The sequence below is a fragment of the Manihot esculenta genome, chromosome 11 (genome assembly GCF_001659605.2).
Source record: "Manihot esculenta cultivar AM560-2 chromosome 11, M.esculenta_v8, whole genome shotgun sequence".
Classification (NCBI taxonomy): domain Eukaryota; kingdom Viridiplantae; phylum Streptophyta; class Magnoliopsida; order Malpighiales; family Euphorbiaceae; genus Manihot; species Manihot esculenta.
Window position 1 is genome coordinate 4,903,366 of NC_035171.2, and position 14,673 is coordinate 4,918,038.

The following is a 14,673-nucleotide window of genomic DNA, read 5'->3' on the forward strand; positions in this document are numbered from 1 at the left end:
GAGTTTGCCTACAATAACAGCCATCATGCTAGCATCGGGATGGCTCCATATGAAGCTTTATATGGAAGGAAGTGCAGGTCACCTGTTTGCTGGGAGGAAGTTGGAGAAAAGGCCTTGGCAGGGCCTGAGTTAGTAGAGATCACCAGCAGGGTGGTACCCTTAATCAGAGAAAGAATCAAGACGGCTGCAAGCAGACAGAAGAGTTATGCAGACATCCGCAGAAGGCAAGTAGAGTTTCAGGAGGGGGATCTGGTATTGCTCAAGGTGTCTCCAATGAAAGGAGTGGTTCGGTTTGGGAAGAAAGGTAAGCTGGCTCCGCGGTACATCGGACCCTTTGAAGTCTTGCAAAAGATTGGGAATGTATCGTACAAGCTGGATTTACCTGCTTCAATGGAGAGAATCCATCCGGTTTTCCATGTTTCTATGTTGAGAAAGTTCGTGTCAGATCCGGGCAAGGTTCTTAGTGAGCCTGATGTGGAGATCCAAGAGGATCTCACCTATGTTGAGCAGCCGGTACGGATTCTGGACACTCAAATCAGGAAGCTGAGAAACAAGGAAATCCCGATGGTGAAAGTCCTGTGGAACCACCACAATATGGAAGAATGCACCTGGGAGACACGGGAGTCCATGCTCCAGCAGTACCCTTATCTTTTCTAAGGTTAGTTCCTTATGAGTTTTATGTGTATGTTATGTTGTATGCCTTGCATGTGCTAGTTGAGGAACATTCGGGGACGAATGTTCTTAAGGGGGGAGAATGTAATACCCGGCTAGACTCCGGTATCGGGATTCCTACCGTCCGGTGGAATCTTGGATGTCGGAGGCCTCTAGAAGGGTAAGAACCATATTTTTATAAAATGTTTTAATGTATTTTATGTTTTAAGCATGAAAGAAAATGAGTTTTTGCATGAAAATAGCATTGGAGGAAAACTCAGGTTCGGCCGCCGAACATGCATGCACTTCGGGAGTGCTTTAGGCCCCCGAAGGCATAAGTGAGGGAAGTCCAGGTTCGGCCGCCGAACCTCAAGTTCGGCCGCCGAACATGGCATGCATGCGGAGGCACGTTCGGCCCCCGAACGTGGCCTGGCCAGCCACTATAAAAGGGTCCCTTAGCCGAAAACGGGCGAGCTTTTTCCCCATTTTCGGCCAAGGTGAGCTCTCCGCCGTCCCTCACCAATCTTTGATGTTTTTCCTCTAGATCTTTCAAGATTTTCATTTGTTTTAACTTTGTTTTGAAGATTTGAGCTTTTGAGCAAAGTTTTGGAGCTTGGAGGTTCAAGAACCCAATCTCTCCCACCTCCGAGTTTTAGGTCGTCTCTCTCTCGATCTTCAAGAGGTAAGAGCCGATCTTAAGCTCATTGCATGTTTAAAGTAAGTTTTAAGTAGATCTATGGGTTAGAATGCATGTTTAGGTTATGGTTATGTTTATGGGTATAAATGTATGTTCATGAACAATGTGGATGCTTGATGTGTTGTAGATGGGGTTTATGATGGTTTGAGGCCCCTAGGAACATGTATGCTTGTGTATGTGTGCTGTAGAATAGGTTTGAGGCATGTTTGGAAGGTTGGGAGGCGAAATGTGCAAAAGGAGCCAAGTTTCTGCCCTTTGGTAGAAACCAGGTTCGGCAGCCGAAGGACTTTCGGCCGCCGAACATGGCTGGGGAGGCAGCCTTTCGGCTGCCGAAGCCTGCCCCCGAAAGGAGACTTTCGTCTCTGTCTAGCAGTTTCGGCCGCCAAAAGTGCCGCCGAACATGCATGAGTTTCGTCTCTGTCTGGGAGTTTCGGCCTCCGAAGGTGCCGCCGAACCTGCCTGACTTTCGACTCTGGAGGGACTTTCGGCCGCCGAACCTGCCGCCGAAAGTGCCCTGTCCAGGCCTTCTTTGCATGTTTTTCTATGGTTGTTTCATGATGTTTTAGGGTGTTTTTGGGGAGTAGTTTATAGTTATGTTCAGGTGTGTTTGGTCCCTCATTTGAGCCCACCTGTGTAGGTTCGGACCCGAGGAACCGAGGACCCCAGCAGTGAGTTCAGCTGCTTTGGTGTTGTCAGAGTCAGCCAGAGGTGAGTGGAACCAAGATTAATCTTTTAAATTGAGAAATTAAATGTTTTATCATGTTTCATGCACCATGATTATGTAATAGGATGAATGCATTAGTTTTCACGAATATGTCGCATTGCATCGATTGTTGTTGACATGGGTGAATATTGGATGACCCAATTAGTCCATGACAGGAAGACCAGGACCCCATTCTATGGCCTGGTACAGAGTAAGGGACCCCATTCTACGGCCTGGCATGGTTATAGGACTTGAAGACCAGGAGCCCAGAGGAGGCCCTGGAGCAATGGTAAGTAATGTATGTTATGACAGGAAGACCAGGACCCCATGCTACGGCCTGGCACAGAGTTAGCTTGGACTAATTGGTGACAAGTTCACCCAACCCTTATGTGAATTGTCTGTGTTATGATGCATTTCATAGAGCATAGTGTTAATATGTTTTATAGTTCTACTCACTGGGCTTTTAGCTCACCCCTCTCCCTTTTACTCCCAGGCTTGCAGGTACAGGATAGAGCAGGAGTCCGGATAGAGTAATGAAGTTTGGGTTATGTATTAGTTAGTGTGCACATGATAAATGATTTTGATGTAATGTAAAAGTACAGTTTAGATATGTAATGAGATGATGTTTATGGATGTTAGAGGTGTGCTTGACCATAGATTGTTGCTATCCCTTTTTATACATGATCTTAGAGATTTTTATGATGTTTATGTAAACGAACTCAGCATATGTTATGTCACCCATTGGGGGCACTGATGAGATCCCACAGAGGGATCAATGTTATGATTATGTTATGTATAGTGCATGCACAGGTTGAGTTGGTGTATGAATGGAAAGAAAAGTTTTAATTTTTATGTATGTTGTTGATCATGTATGGGATTATACAGGTTTACAGGTTAGATGTCAGGCTTGCTACGGGTCCCGGCAGCCTTAAGCCGATCTGGATCCTAGCGCCGGTAGCGGTCCGATTTTCGGGTCGTTACACTCATGGCAAACTTCCATTGAGGTAAGGCCATTTATAAGATCCTTTGTCCCATTTTGTTGTTGATCCTTTAGATCTAAATAATGGGAATTCTTTGTTTTGGGCTTTTACTTAGTATGCTTTGTAATAAAAACATGTAAATTTGGGAATGGAGATCGAGCACTAGACCTGACTTGTGGCCTTATTTTGAACATTTCATAGGATCTGAAATATCTGTACTCATGCATGAATCTACATAAAATGGGAAACTTGAAAACAGAATCCCAGTATTCAATCAACCATTATAAATATTTACATCTAAGCAGAGAACTTTATCTAGCTTCCACCACTGTAATTGATGCACTGTTTAAAGAATTTTCTGAACTGTTTCTGTGAACCTCCCGCTCATCTGCAGATCTATCAAGAAAAAATGCCGGTTGTTTTGGTGCAGGCAGATCCAAAGTTTCATTTGTTAGCATAGAAACAATGTCTGACATAGTGGGTCTATCTGTTGCCTGATCTTGTACGCACAAGAGGCCAATATGAATGGATCTCAGAACTTCATTAGGCGAAAATGATTCTTCCAGAGTTGGATCCATAAACTCTAAGCCTCTAGCTTCACTCCACAGCTCCCATGCCTGAAAAAACCCCAGTAGCATAGGCACTGTCAAGGTTAAAATTGCATATGTGGGTTAAAAAATTTTGGGAATGTCAAATTGAATGAGAAAAACTTACAAGTCCTATAAGGTTGAGTGGATATTCAGAACTATAGTCTTTGTAACTCTTCTTGCTGCTCACTATCTCAAGTAGTAGAACCCCAAAGCTGAATACATCTATTTTAATTGAAACAACGCCTTTCAAAGCATACTCTGGAGCCATATAGCCACTGAATTCAAGTTTGATTAAAAATCTTAGCATTTGAAGAGACAAACATATATTTACATGATCTAATATGTTTGTTTGTGGAGCTGATCATATATACTTACTGTGTACCAATGATTCTGATAGTTTTTGCTTCTGATTCATTCTTCCCAAATATTCTAGCCATGCCGAAATCTGATATCTTGGGATTCATTTCAGCATCAAGCAAAATGTTACTTGCTTTCAAATCTCTATGAATTATTCTCAATCTTGAATATTTATGCAAGTAAAGAAGTCCTTGAGCAATGCCTTCTATGATATGGAGGCGTTTTTTCCAGTCCAATAAGTGCTTTTTCTCAGGATCTGTTCCAGAAGAAGTTAACAAAATGAACGTTTCAGTGACTGAATATTACCAGATAAAACTAGTAGAAAGTGTTTTAAGTTTGCAAACCAAATAGAAAAGAATCCAAGCTTTTGTTTGGCATGAATTCATAGATTAGTATCTTCTCTTCTCTCTGAATGCAGCAGCCAATAAGCCTGACAAGATTAGTATGCTGCAGCTTTGCAATTAGCAAAAGTTCATTCTTAAATTCTGCTAGTCCTTGCCCAGAATTTCTTGAAAGTCTTTTTACTGCAACTTGCTGCTGCTGGCTATCATTTAGTTTTCCCTGAAAGAATAACCAGTTACTTCAAAATATAGTTGAATTCATCGATCCATTGTACCCATAGTTATTTTAATGTACCTTGAAAACTGGTCCAAATCCACCTTCACCAAGCTTATTTGCAGCTGCAAAATTATTTGTAGCAGATACTATGCTTTCAAAGCTGAAAAAATTCAGCTCATGGCTCTTCTTCCTGTCTCTTTTAACGTCATTTAACTTCCCAGTTGGACTTGAATCTGTTGCCTCAGTTTCTAATACACATAGTAAAATCTCCTGTTCTGCATCATTCTCTGCTGCAAATTGTATATGTTGTGAGATTAAGTGGCTAATAAACAACCAATGTCTAATGTTGATTAGCAATCCTTTGAAACATTCCAAGTATTTGCAAGAACTTACCTGCCATTCTGTTTCTTCTTTGTATGAAGTAATACACTGAACAAGCCACGAGTGTAGCCATAAGAACTGGAAATGTTATGGCAGCCCATATCCACCTCTTCGCTGCATTAAAAGACATGTCCTTACTAAATACATTGTTGAAATAAACACACGATGCTAGGGGCACACGCACTCTCAATGGTAATATTAGAGAGAGAAGGGAAAAGACGTAAGTTAGCATAATTTGACCAAAAGTTTTACATCCATGGGGCAACACGGACGGGTTTACATCCATGGGGCAAGGCAGAGATAAACTCCCACCATAATAAAATGAGTGATATAATTAAAATGCATGATGACTTGAACAAGATGGGGAGGTATGTGTATCTACCTTTCTTTCCTCTGAGGACATATATGACTCTGGTTTCGTCATATTTCTCTGTGAACGTAATCCCTTGACTCCATATCTCACAAACAGTTTGGTTTGCACTGCTATAAGCATATGCTGCACAAGAACAATTGTTCAGGCACTTTGCTTGACAATCAAAAGAGCTCAAGTTGGAACTTTCCATGAACTTCTGTCCTTCAGCAGACATGAATCCTTTCTTGGCCTCAAACCAAACGTTCTGGCTCCTGCAATCAGGCATCTTTTGAGCTACACAACCAGGATCAGATTTGTAGGAGCAAGCACCAAATGGTGCCATCCCCCCTATTTCTAGCAGTGAACCACTTGAATCTATCATATATCTTGATAAACTATGATTTTCACTTTGACTCAAGGAATATGTGAAGTAATTCAGGCCATCATTAGAGATGAAGCTAAAGTCTGGATGACATTCATTTGATAACTGAGATGCTAGTTCAAAACGCCCACTTTGCCACATTCCACTAGTCCAATATATGCTTCCTTTCCACCATATGACGAGTTGGCTGGTGTTGAAAGCCATGCCAAGGGTAAGTGAAAAAGAACCTTGAGCTGGGTTGTTGTCGTTTATCCAAGAAGTAAGTGACCAAATATGCATTTTTTTATTATCAAATCCAAGTTTCATTCCAGGCAATAGTGTGTCTGTTGGGTAATCAAAGCTTTGCCATAGAATCTGCTTTGTTGAACCATCTAAATTCATCTCTTTCAATACAAAATTCCCAGAATTCAACAGTTCTGCACTCACATTGCTTGCTGCTTCAACAGAACTTAATGGAATGGTGGAATTGTCTCCATGCAATACTGTCAACTTGCCAGATTTATCTATTGTCAGGATTCCAGATGCATCAGAGATTGGATTATCTCTGTTGGCAACCCACACCTCCTTCTTCTTGGCAATGAAAATTTTATTCTCATCTACAACGTTGTACCATATTCCCAAATATCGGCTTCTTGAAGTGCCAGGGCTGAAGAATCCTAACTTGAAACTCCCATCTGCTGAAATCAAGTGATCTTGGTCCTTAAGCTGTTGGCCTTGTAGTAACGTGTCTGTAAACGAATGAGAGGGACCAATCAACAGGAAATAACATAAAAAACTGAGAACGATTTGGCTTCTTTGATTGATAGCCATGATGGAGAAGCTTGAGGGCAGAGATGAAGAAATATGATCAATGTTTCATAATACTTAGCTTATCATTTTGCCTCTTGACTTTAGAGATGGAGACAATGTTTCATAATACTTAGCTGATTATTTTGACTCTTGACTTTTCTTAATGTGAAACTTCATGTAGGTGACCATGTTGAACAAATGCATAATACTAGCCACACGCGTACTCATCAATCACACTATAAAAGGAAGAGTCTGACTTTTTGGTTCAGATAACAATTCTATTCATAAGAAAATATATTTACTATTAAGTTATATAATTAACAGATACTTCAATTGTGCCTTTATTTATTCAAATAATTTAGAATTATGTGAGTATTTAACTGGGGAATGATCATTGTTGGTTACTGCAACAAGAGAAATGTCAACTTTCTATATAGTTTGTGATCCCTTATTGACCATTGTTTAGTTTATTTCCTGTTTAAGGCTTCCTCAGCAGACATTTCCACGTATTATTTTATTAATGCTGATGATGGTCTAGTGATCTTGGTCCTTAAGCTGTTGGCCTTGTAGTAACGTGTCTGTAAACGAATGAGAGGGACCAATCAACAGGAAATAATATAAAAAACTGAGAACGATTTGGCTTCTTTGATTGATAGCCACGATGGAGAAGCTTGAGGGCAGAGATGAAGAAATATTATCAATGTTTTATAATACTTAGCTGATTATTTTGATTCTTGACTTTAGAGATGGAGACAATTTTATATAATTTGTGATCCCTTATTGACCAGTTGTATTATTTTATTAATGCTGATGATGGTCTGGTTTCATATTGGCAAGAGCATTAGGACCAAACTGACAGAGAATACATATTTGGTTCTGGTTTTACAATTTTCACCCTGATAGTTTTTTGCAGAAAAATGCATATTGGTGCATAGTCTGTTATCAATTCCACTCTGAAAAAGCTGTTACAAGTTTACTGTGATCATATTTAAACATTATATGAACTATAAATAATTAAAAAAAAAAAGGATATTTGATTTTATTGAAGTTTTATAAACTAGAAAACCTCTTTCCCTTTTGAAAATTCTTTTTAAAACAATAAAGTAAAATATATATGAAATACCAAAAAAAAAAATTAATGCAACATTTGTGAAAATCACCAAATTATTAATCAATAATTAAGCACGTGCTTTTCTTAATTTCATTCTCATCCTTATATAAATACTATTTTTTTAATTTTAAACTTAATTATAAGTACTTAAATTCATTTTAATAGAATTATTTTTTTTTTTCAAGATAGAAATAGAATTAATTGAATTGAATAAATAAAATATCTGATCCGTCGCTCTCGTAGAGTTAGCTAAGGTGATAGGCGTGGACTGTGAATTATGAGCTTTATTGTGTCTCGATAGGCCCAATGTTGAGCAGCAACCAACAAAGCCCAATCACTTGGGTTTCTCAGTCACTTTTAGCAGTTCTCAACCATGCTTTTGTATTTCATTGACTCGAGAGAGAAGGGTAGGTCTGAACATCAGCTCAGCTCAACGAAGATTGGCAGTTAAATAAATTTGAATCTTAGTTTTTTCTCTTCATTATTTTTATCATCTTCTTCATTCTTGAGGTCATGGTATGCTTCTCGCTCTCTCTCTTCCTCTCTGTGTGTGTTCTTCTGCATGGCTGTGGTTCATATGTTCATTTTCAGAAGAATGTGTGTTTTGATGGGTTCCAATTGCAGGCATTGATGATGAGATCACTGGTGAAGCTACTGATGATACTAATGTCACAGCCAGCTGCCTCTCTCACCACCTTACTGTATTACAGCAATCATCTTCCGAGAAACTTGACCTTAGAGAGATTGGTTCGTCGAGAATTGCTTCATGAGGAAAACTATTTGTTTAATTTTCTCATCAGTATTTTGAGTTGTTTCTGGTAGCTATAGCATTAGATTAAAATTTTATCAAATATTTCCATGCTGTTTTTAAACTCAATCGGTTTCAGAGTGAGAACTGCATACTTGTCATGCAATGTATCCATGGATGGATTGGTGAGTCGTTTAGTCTTTGACCTTTGAAGAGACGCAAGAAAATATAAGGCTTTGTTTAAATGTAATGGTTACAAAATATTAAAAAATTCCTTTATAAATTATTTTCTTAAACTGGGTTGGTTTTTTCCTGACTCAATGCCAAACATGCTATCAGTAGATCAATTGATTTCATAGTTTATGGGTAATCTTTCTTTGTGCTTGTGAAATGAAATTAGAGCTGTAATGGGCCTCTGCTGGCAAATCTCTGGTTACAAACTAATCGTCGTGGGCCTGCCAATTTCAATAGAACATAATCCCCAGAAAACCTCCAGGATTCCTTATATTGCAATTCAAAGAGGATTATGGACGTGCCAAATCCGATCAAAATGTAATATACAAGAAATATTGCATTATTAAGTAACAGATCATTTAGCTAAATTCGTCAGCGTGTTTAGGAGGCTTTATCCGCCAAGATCCATGCATCTATTGGAGATGTTGATGTCTGTTGAGTGATATATTTGCTGATCATGGTATGCTTTTTCTATGTTTATCCTTTTAAAACCACTACGACGATGTATATAATTGATGTTGTTTTGAATTACTTATCACAATAATAGTATTTTCTGCCTTTCCTCCTTCAAGATTTAGGACCTTTTTTCCTTGATAGTGTTCATAAATTAATATACAGGAACAGCCACAGCTACAGGTTTTAGCAAACGTAACCCCATTAATAAAGCAAAGCTGAAGCAACTCATTATGCTCATTTTCAACTACTTGGCCTTAACTTTTATTCCACAACTGCATGCTGTTGAGATTCTTTGCCATGTGAACTTGCTACAATATAATATAATAGTCCTCTCAAAATACCCTAGCTCTTGACTTTTGTCCACCAAACTCTTATGCTTGGTGTGACCATAAGGTGTGACCATAAGATATATATGGCACGTGACTTGTAGGGCCACAGCAACGACCACCTGTGATTATGACTAATGGTGTGATCCCAACCACTTAACAGTTAATTAATTGATCAATGACTACCAAACTTCCATGTTCGAATGTGCCTAGGATTCTTCTTCTTTTACCTCCTCCTTAGATATTATACGCTAGAATTTTTTTTTTTTTTTTTTTTTAAGGTGACACAGTCCACCAAGTGCCCATACCAAAATCAATTTTAATTGAATTTTAAAATTAAATGGAAGAGTAGAGGTACTCATTTTTTATTATGTTATAATGGAAGGTTCGAATCCGAAACAATCGGATCAAGCGGAAGGCAATTGGTGGATAAAGGTATTCTCATGATTAGATTCCAGGTAAATTAGCTTTTATGTCCAATATTAATTATAGATTCTCATGATTCAAAACTATAAATTGGTGGCTACGATCAAGCTGAAAAAGTTTTCTTCTTTTTTCCACGTCCATCGACTATAGCATCTGCTTTTCTTTTAGTTTCAAAAAATAATAAGAAGGGTACACATGGCTTAATCTATAAGCTCATTATAAATTTTAATTAACTTGTTTATTTATAAAATTTAAAATTTATTAGTCACTTATAAAAAAAATAAAATGAATAAAAATGATAGGGTACACATCCATTGGAAGATGTGTGGATCACAGCTGTGTAAGGCAGAGGGCCTGCATGATGATTCTTTACTTTTTCATCAAATAAGCAACACATTTATATGGTTGTTGCTTGTTCCACATGGGTCTTCGATGTGGGTTGGCCAGATTTTCAGCCTAAATCAATGCCAAACCAAACGAGAAAGTATTAAATAAAGTAGTAATTTCATCAATCGCATACCATCTCGTAATTATATAATTATTTATATTTTTATATAATTTTTTAAAAATTATTGACATTAATTAATTAAAATTATTAATTTTATTTAATGGTTTTCTAATAAATTATTAAAACTATTAAATTTATTTTCTAATACATATATTAAAATAAGAATATATTAATAAATTACTAAATAAAAAAATAGCCTATAAATGAATGAGTATATATGTGACGGCAGACTCCGTCCACATCCATACATCCATGCATATATATAAAATTTATTTGTGACTTTTTCTTTTTTTTAAAAAAAAAAAAATATTTGGTTGAATTCATCTTAGCAGTGTGACTCACTTTACATGAAGAAATAGAATGACCAGACGATGAATGGAGTGTTTGGCAAGAAAGAAATTTCAAACCGTGTCAAAACTAAAGAAACATAATAATTGCTCACTTCAGCTGGATATTTCATAGTTTAAGCTTCCATTTGTCGTCCTTAACCGTGCATTAGCTTAAAAATGAAAAATAGAGAGGGCATTATCGTCATATGAGTAAGATTTCATGCAGGCCCGTGAAGCAAGGCCAGCCTTTAACGGCTGGCTGCATATATGTCTTTCTTATCTCTAATTTTTAGGAATAAATTCTTTGTTCTTATGGATGCCATTATTTTGCATGCTTCCATTTTGTTTAATTAAATTTAAAAAAATTCATTCAAATATATTTAATAATAAAATGAGATTTTATGCTAAATAAAATGATAAAGCATGCATATAATAAAATTCACGTGATTTATTAGATTTAGCCAAAAATCAGTTATTGCCGATTTCATAGGGCCAAAATTTACCAATCATTTGGTTTCCCGCGGTTTCTTCTCAGCTGTGCTTAGAGATAACGTCTACGTCAAAGTCATATACTAATTACCCAGAATTACCCTTACACATTTGTGAAATACACCTGGAAAGGCGCCGGGGCATTATAGTAAATTATTAACTAATAACTGTCATCGTTCTGTAATTAATTGAAAATGCAACAGAACGGCGCGCAAAAGCTTTTGAGCATTAAAAGAGCGAGAATTCCACGTGGCAACGGTAAAGCCAAAAGGCCTCTCTCTCGCTCTAAAGCCACAGCTTCTTCCGTTTCTTGCTTTTGAGCTTCTCTTTTATAGCCAGTCTGGAGATTCTTGATTGACCATTCACCTCTTTCTTCCTCTTCTCTATTATCTTTCTTGTTCTCTTGAATCTGCTCCTCTCGGAGCTTCCTCCTTCTCTTTTCTTGTTCTATTGATCCTCCATTTTCATTTTTTTGGTCATTCTTTGAAGTTTCGTGATTAATTTGAAAGTTTGAAGTGATCAAAATGCTTGACGGATTATTGAAGTCGAAATTCTATTCAAAATGGTATTTTATAAACCTTAAATTCTTTAATGTTTTCTTCCTTCTTTTGTTCATGGTGCTCTGTTTTTTCTTTCCTCTTCCTAAATCATTTGTTGATTCTGTTTGTTAATTTTAATTAAACTCCAAAATGCCTTTATAGCAAGTCGCTGATGAAGATGACAAAGGCTCGACTGGATATGCTAAAGAAGAAGAAAAGCTCGGTGGCAAAGTTCTTAAAGAATGATATGGCTGAACTTATCAGGAATGGCCTTGATTACAATGCTTATTGCAGGGTTAGTTTTCCTCTTGGCTTTTTGTAAAATAAAATGGACAAGTTCTTTACGTTCAACTGTTTTTTCTGGAATAATTTTTGTTGGACTTCTTTTTTTTTTTTCCTTTGTATTTTTGTTGGACTTTTGATATGGCGTCCTGGAACTTCAATGCACTAGGAATATTTCCATTTGCCTTAACCTTTGCGATTTCCATTTTCAATGGTTTGAAATCAAAGATTTCACAAAAAAATTGATTTAATTTATTTATTTTTTATTAAATTTTTTTATTTAGTGTAGAATAATTTATTTTTTTAACTTATAAAACTTTATTTTTAAAGAAATAAATTTAGTATAAATTTTAAAGAAATCATATGAATTATCTGAATTCTTTGGTTGTAAAAACTCATGCCAAATGAAGAGTGCTTTTATTGGAAATTTTTATGATAAAACTAACTCACAGCAAGTGTTACACTAGGTGAATTTAATAATTTGGCCTAAGCGAATGACCCCACGTGGGACCCAATTTCTCACTTTAATGGCATGTTCACTTTACTGACTGTAGTTTTATATGGATGGTTATGCAGGCTGAAGGGCTTTTGGTTGAGCAGGAGATGTTAGCATGCTTCAATTTCATTGAGCAGTTCTGTGAATGCATCTCCAGCAATCTTTCAGCCATTTGTAAGCAGAGGTGTGCTGCTATCCAGTTTACTACAAAAATATATTATTGTCTTTAATCGAGTACACTCACACTTCACATTCATCTTCTGATTCAGGGAATGCCCCGAGGAATGCAGAGAAGCTGTACAATCTCTAATATATGCAGCAGCAAGAATTCCTGAATTCCCAGAACTGAGAGATCTTCGAACTCTATTTGTCGAAAGATATGGGACTCACCTTGAATCTTTTATAAATAAACAGGTAAATAGATAAATCCACCCCAAAAGAAATTAAAATGTTTTTGTAATACTCGATCATTGAAAATTTTGTTTTATCTCGTTAAATTTTGTTACATCATTGAAAGTAACATATAAATAATTGAAAGTTTTGTCTTTATCTATTTAAAATTCTTCTATATATTAAATTTATAACTGATAGGGTAAATTGATTGTGTAGTTTGTTGAGACACTGAGGCCAAAGACTACGACAAAGGAGATGAAGCTTCAGTTAATGCATGACATTGCAGAAGAATTCAATATACAATGGAATGCAAAGTCTTTGGAACAGGAACTCTTCAAACAGCCTCAAGAGGTAAGCCCCTACATAACCCCACTCACCGCTCAGCCAAATTTTCATAGTTTATAAGCACAACACGAGATAATATTTTGGTCTCTGCAATGTTCTTCCATTGATAAGCACAGCCTGAGTGTTTTTTGTCTGGACCAGAATAATCGTTTTCCTAAAAACAATGATGACATTTCCCCGAAAGTAAACTGCAAGGGTAACGATGGGGGTGATGATTTCACAAAAAGAACAAAACATGAAACCGGGAACAAAGTGAATGACACGGTGGAGGATACGTTGCTGAGAAAAGAAAAATCCAAACTTGCATTTCGTGGAAGGAAGAATAGCTTTAATGAGAGATACAATCTGCCTTGCAGCAGTGAAGATAAGGTGATTTCTCACAGGAGGAAAGGTAGCAGTGACCTCGACAGCCTACCAACTGGCAATGTTCATACTGAAGCTGATTTGATAAGTGAAGCTAAGACAAAACCAAAATCAGTCCGAAGGAGACCATTGAAGCCACCTCCAGGTCATGAAACTGTTGGCATTGTTGATAGACCATTGAAGCGACCGCCAGGCCATGAAAATTTTGTCAGACCTGAAAGTGGCGCGGTTGCAAAGGCTGATTCAACTGCAGTGAAAGAAGATGAGGTTAAAAGGGGTTCAATGAAAACGCAAGGAGATGATATTGATCAAAAGGAAGAAGAGGAAAAGATCATTGATGGTCTTCTGATGCATTACTGCAAGGATTCAATGAAACCAAATCTAAAACCTCCTCCAAAGCTCAGAAGCACAAAGTCTGACTTGCATTTTCCACCAGGTAGAGAAGCATACCAAGCCGAAGAAGCAAGTCCAAAGAAGGCAGCAAAAGGGCATAATCGATTAGTTTCAATGCAGCCAGAGAATGGTCATGTGCACCCTAACCTGCCTGATTATGAAGATTTGGCAGCTCGATTTGCAGCTCTTAAGAGGAGATAAAAGAAAAATGGCATTAGTTTCCTGGAACTTGACTGCTTGATATTAACCGTTTCCTATAACTAAAACAAACAGATAAAAGTGGATTTTTTGAAAAACATTAACATCTGGCATATGAGATCTGTATTTTCTGTCATCTATAGTCCCACTATATTCAAATGAAATCTGATTGTTTTAGTTCTTTGAAATTGTTAAATAATAATATTATATGGTTACATACGGTGAGTTCAAATTTATTTTTTATTTTCTCCATTAACTTCATATTTCAGCGGAGGGAAGATGGAAAATACTTTTAACTCTCCATTTCGAATCAAAAATTTTTTAAGTATTTAATTTATTTTATTAAAATTCTTATTTATAATAAAAAAATAATTTTTTTAACTTAAAAAATTTATATAAAAATAAAATTATGAATAATTTATAAGAATTCATCTATTTTTTTTTATATAAAATTATTCCTGCAAAAATGAGAGAAAAATTCTAAATCAATACATAATAATTATGGTGATATTTATATAAAACAAATAAAACATATAATTTTTTGAATTCATAGATTGTTATGGACAAGAATATGTTGGGAGAACATAATAATTATGA

General features: G+C 36.6%; 2 protein-coding genes and 1 long non-coding RNA gene across 4 annotated transcripts; 2 read left to right on the forward strand and 1 right to left on the reverse strand.

The window, feature by feature from the left end:
- Positions 1-3,066: 3,066 nt before the first annotated feature.
- LOC110626865 (G-type lectin S-receptor-like serine/threonine-protein kinase CES101) lies at positions 3,067-6,523 on the reverse strand. 2 transcript variants are annotated; one of them, XM_021773007.2, is made up of 7 exons: positions 5,300-6,523; positions 4,930-5,031; positions 4,615-4,823; positions 4,323-4,539; positions 3,997-4,234; positions 3,746-3,896; positions 3,067-3,648 (listed from the first exon to the last, which is right to left on the reverse strand). In XM_021773007.2, exons 1-7 carry the CDS (start codon positions 6,459-6,461, stop codon positions 3,343-3,345), a joined length of 2,385 nt encoding a protein of 794 aa, XP_021628699.1. In that variant the 5' UTR covers positions 6,462-6,523; the 3' UTR covers positions 3,067-3,342. The 2 variants fall into 2 exon arrangements, with proteins under 2 accessions (XP_021628699.1, XP_021628696.1); XM_021773004.2 differs by having other exon boundaries at positions 3,068-3,648; positions 4,615-4,826.
- A 1,400-nt stretch (positions 6,524-7,923) lies between these two features.
- LOC110626991 lies at positions 7,924-8,595 on the forward strand. The gene is made up of 2 exons (XR_002489815.2): positions 7,924-8,067; positions 8,176-8,595. It is a non-coding gene; the product is annotated as an uncharacterized LOC110626991 (long non-coding RNA).
- A 2,779-nt stretch (positions 8,596-11,374) lies between these two features.
- On the forward strand, positions 11,375-14,286 carry LOC110627094. Its single transcript, XM_021773328.2, has 6 exons — positions 11,375-11,632; positions 11,769-11,901; positions 12,465-12,568; positions 12,654-12,798; positions 12,994-13,128; positions 13,264-14,286. Exons 1-6 carry the CDS (start codon positions 11,592-11,594, stop codon positions 14,077-14,079), a joined length of 1,374 nt encoding a protein of 457 aa, XP_021629020.1. The 5' UTR covers positions 11,375-11,591; the 3' UTR covers positions 14,080-14,286.
- Positions 14,287-14,673: the final 387 nt, after the last annotated feature.

Bases quoted from the DNA above. Each gene is read 5' to 3' on its own strand.
- LOC110626865 (XM_021773004.2), bottom strand. From the start codon at position 6,461: ATGGCTATCAATCAAAGAAGCCAAATCGTTCTCAGTTTTTTATGTTAT. The intron at 3,897-3,996 runs GTAAGTATATAT...ACTTGAATTCAG, and splicing joins ATCAGAATCATTGGTACACA to TGGCTATATGGCTCCAGAGT. The intron at 3,649-3,745 runs GTAAGTTTTTCT...GGGTTTTTTCAG, and splicing joins CACTCAACCTTATAGGACTT to GCATGGGAGCTGTGGAGTGA.
- LOC110627094 (XM_021773328.2), top strand. From the start codon at position 11,592: ATGCTTGACGGATTATTGAAGTCGAAATTCTATTCAAAATG. The intron at 11,633-11,768 runs GTATTTTATAAA...ATGCCTTTATAG, and splicing joins TCGAAATTCTATTCAAAATG to CAAGTCGCTGATGAAGATGA. The intron at 13,129-13,263 runs GTAAGCCCCTAC...TGTCTGGACCAG, and splicing joins TCTTCAAACAGCCTCAAGAG to AATAATCGTTTTCCTAAAAA.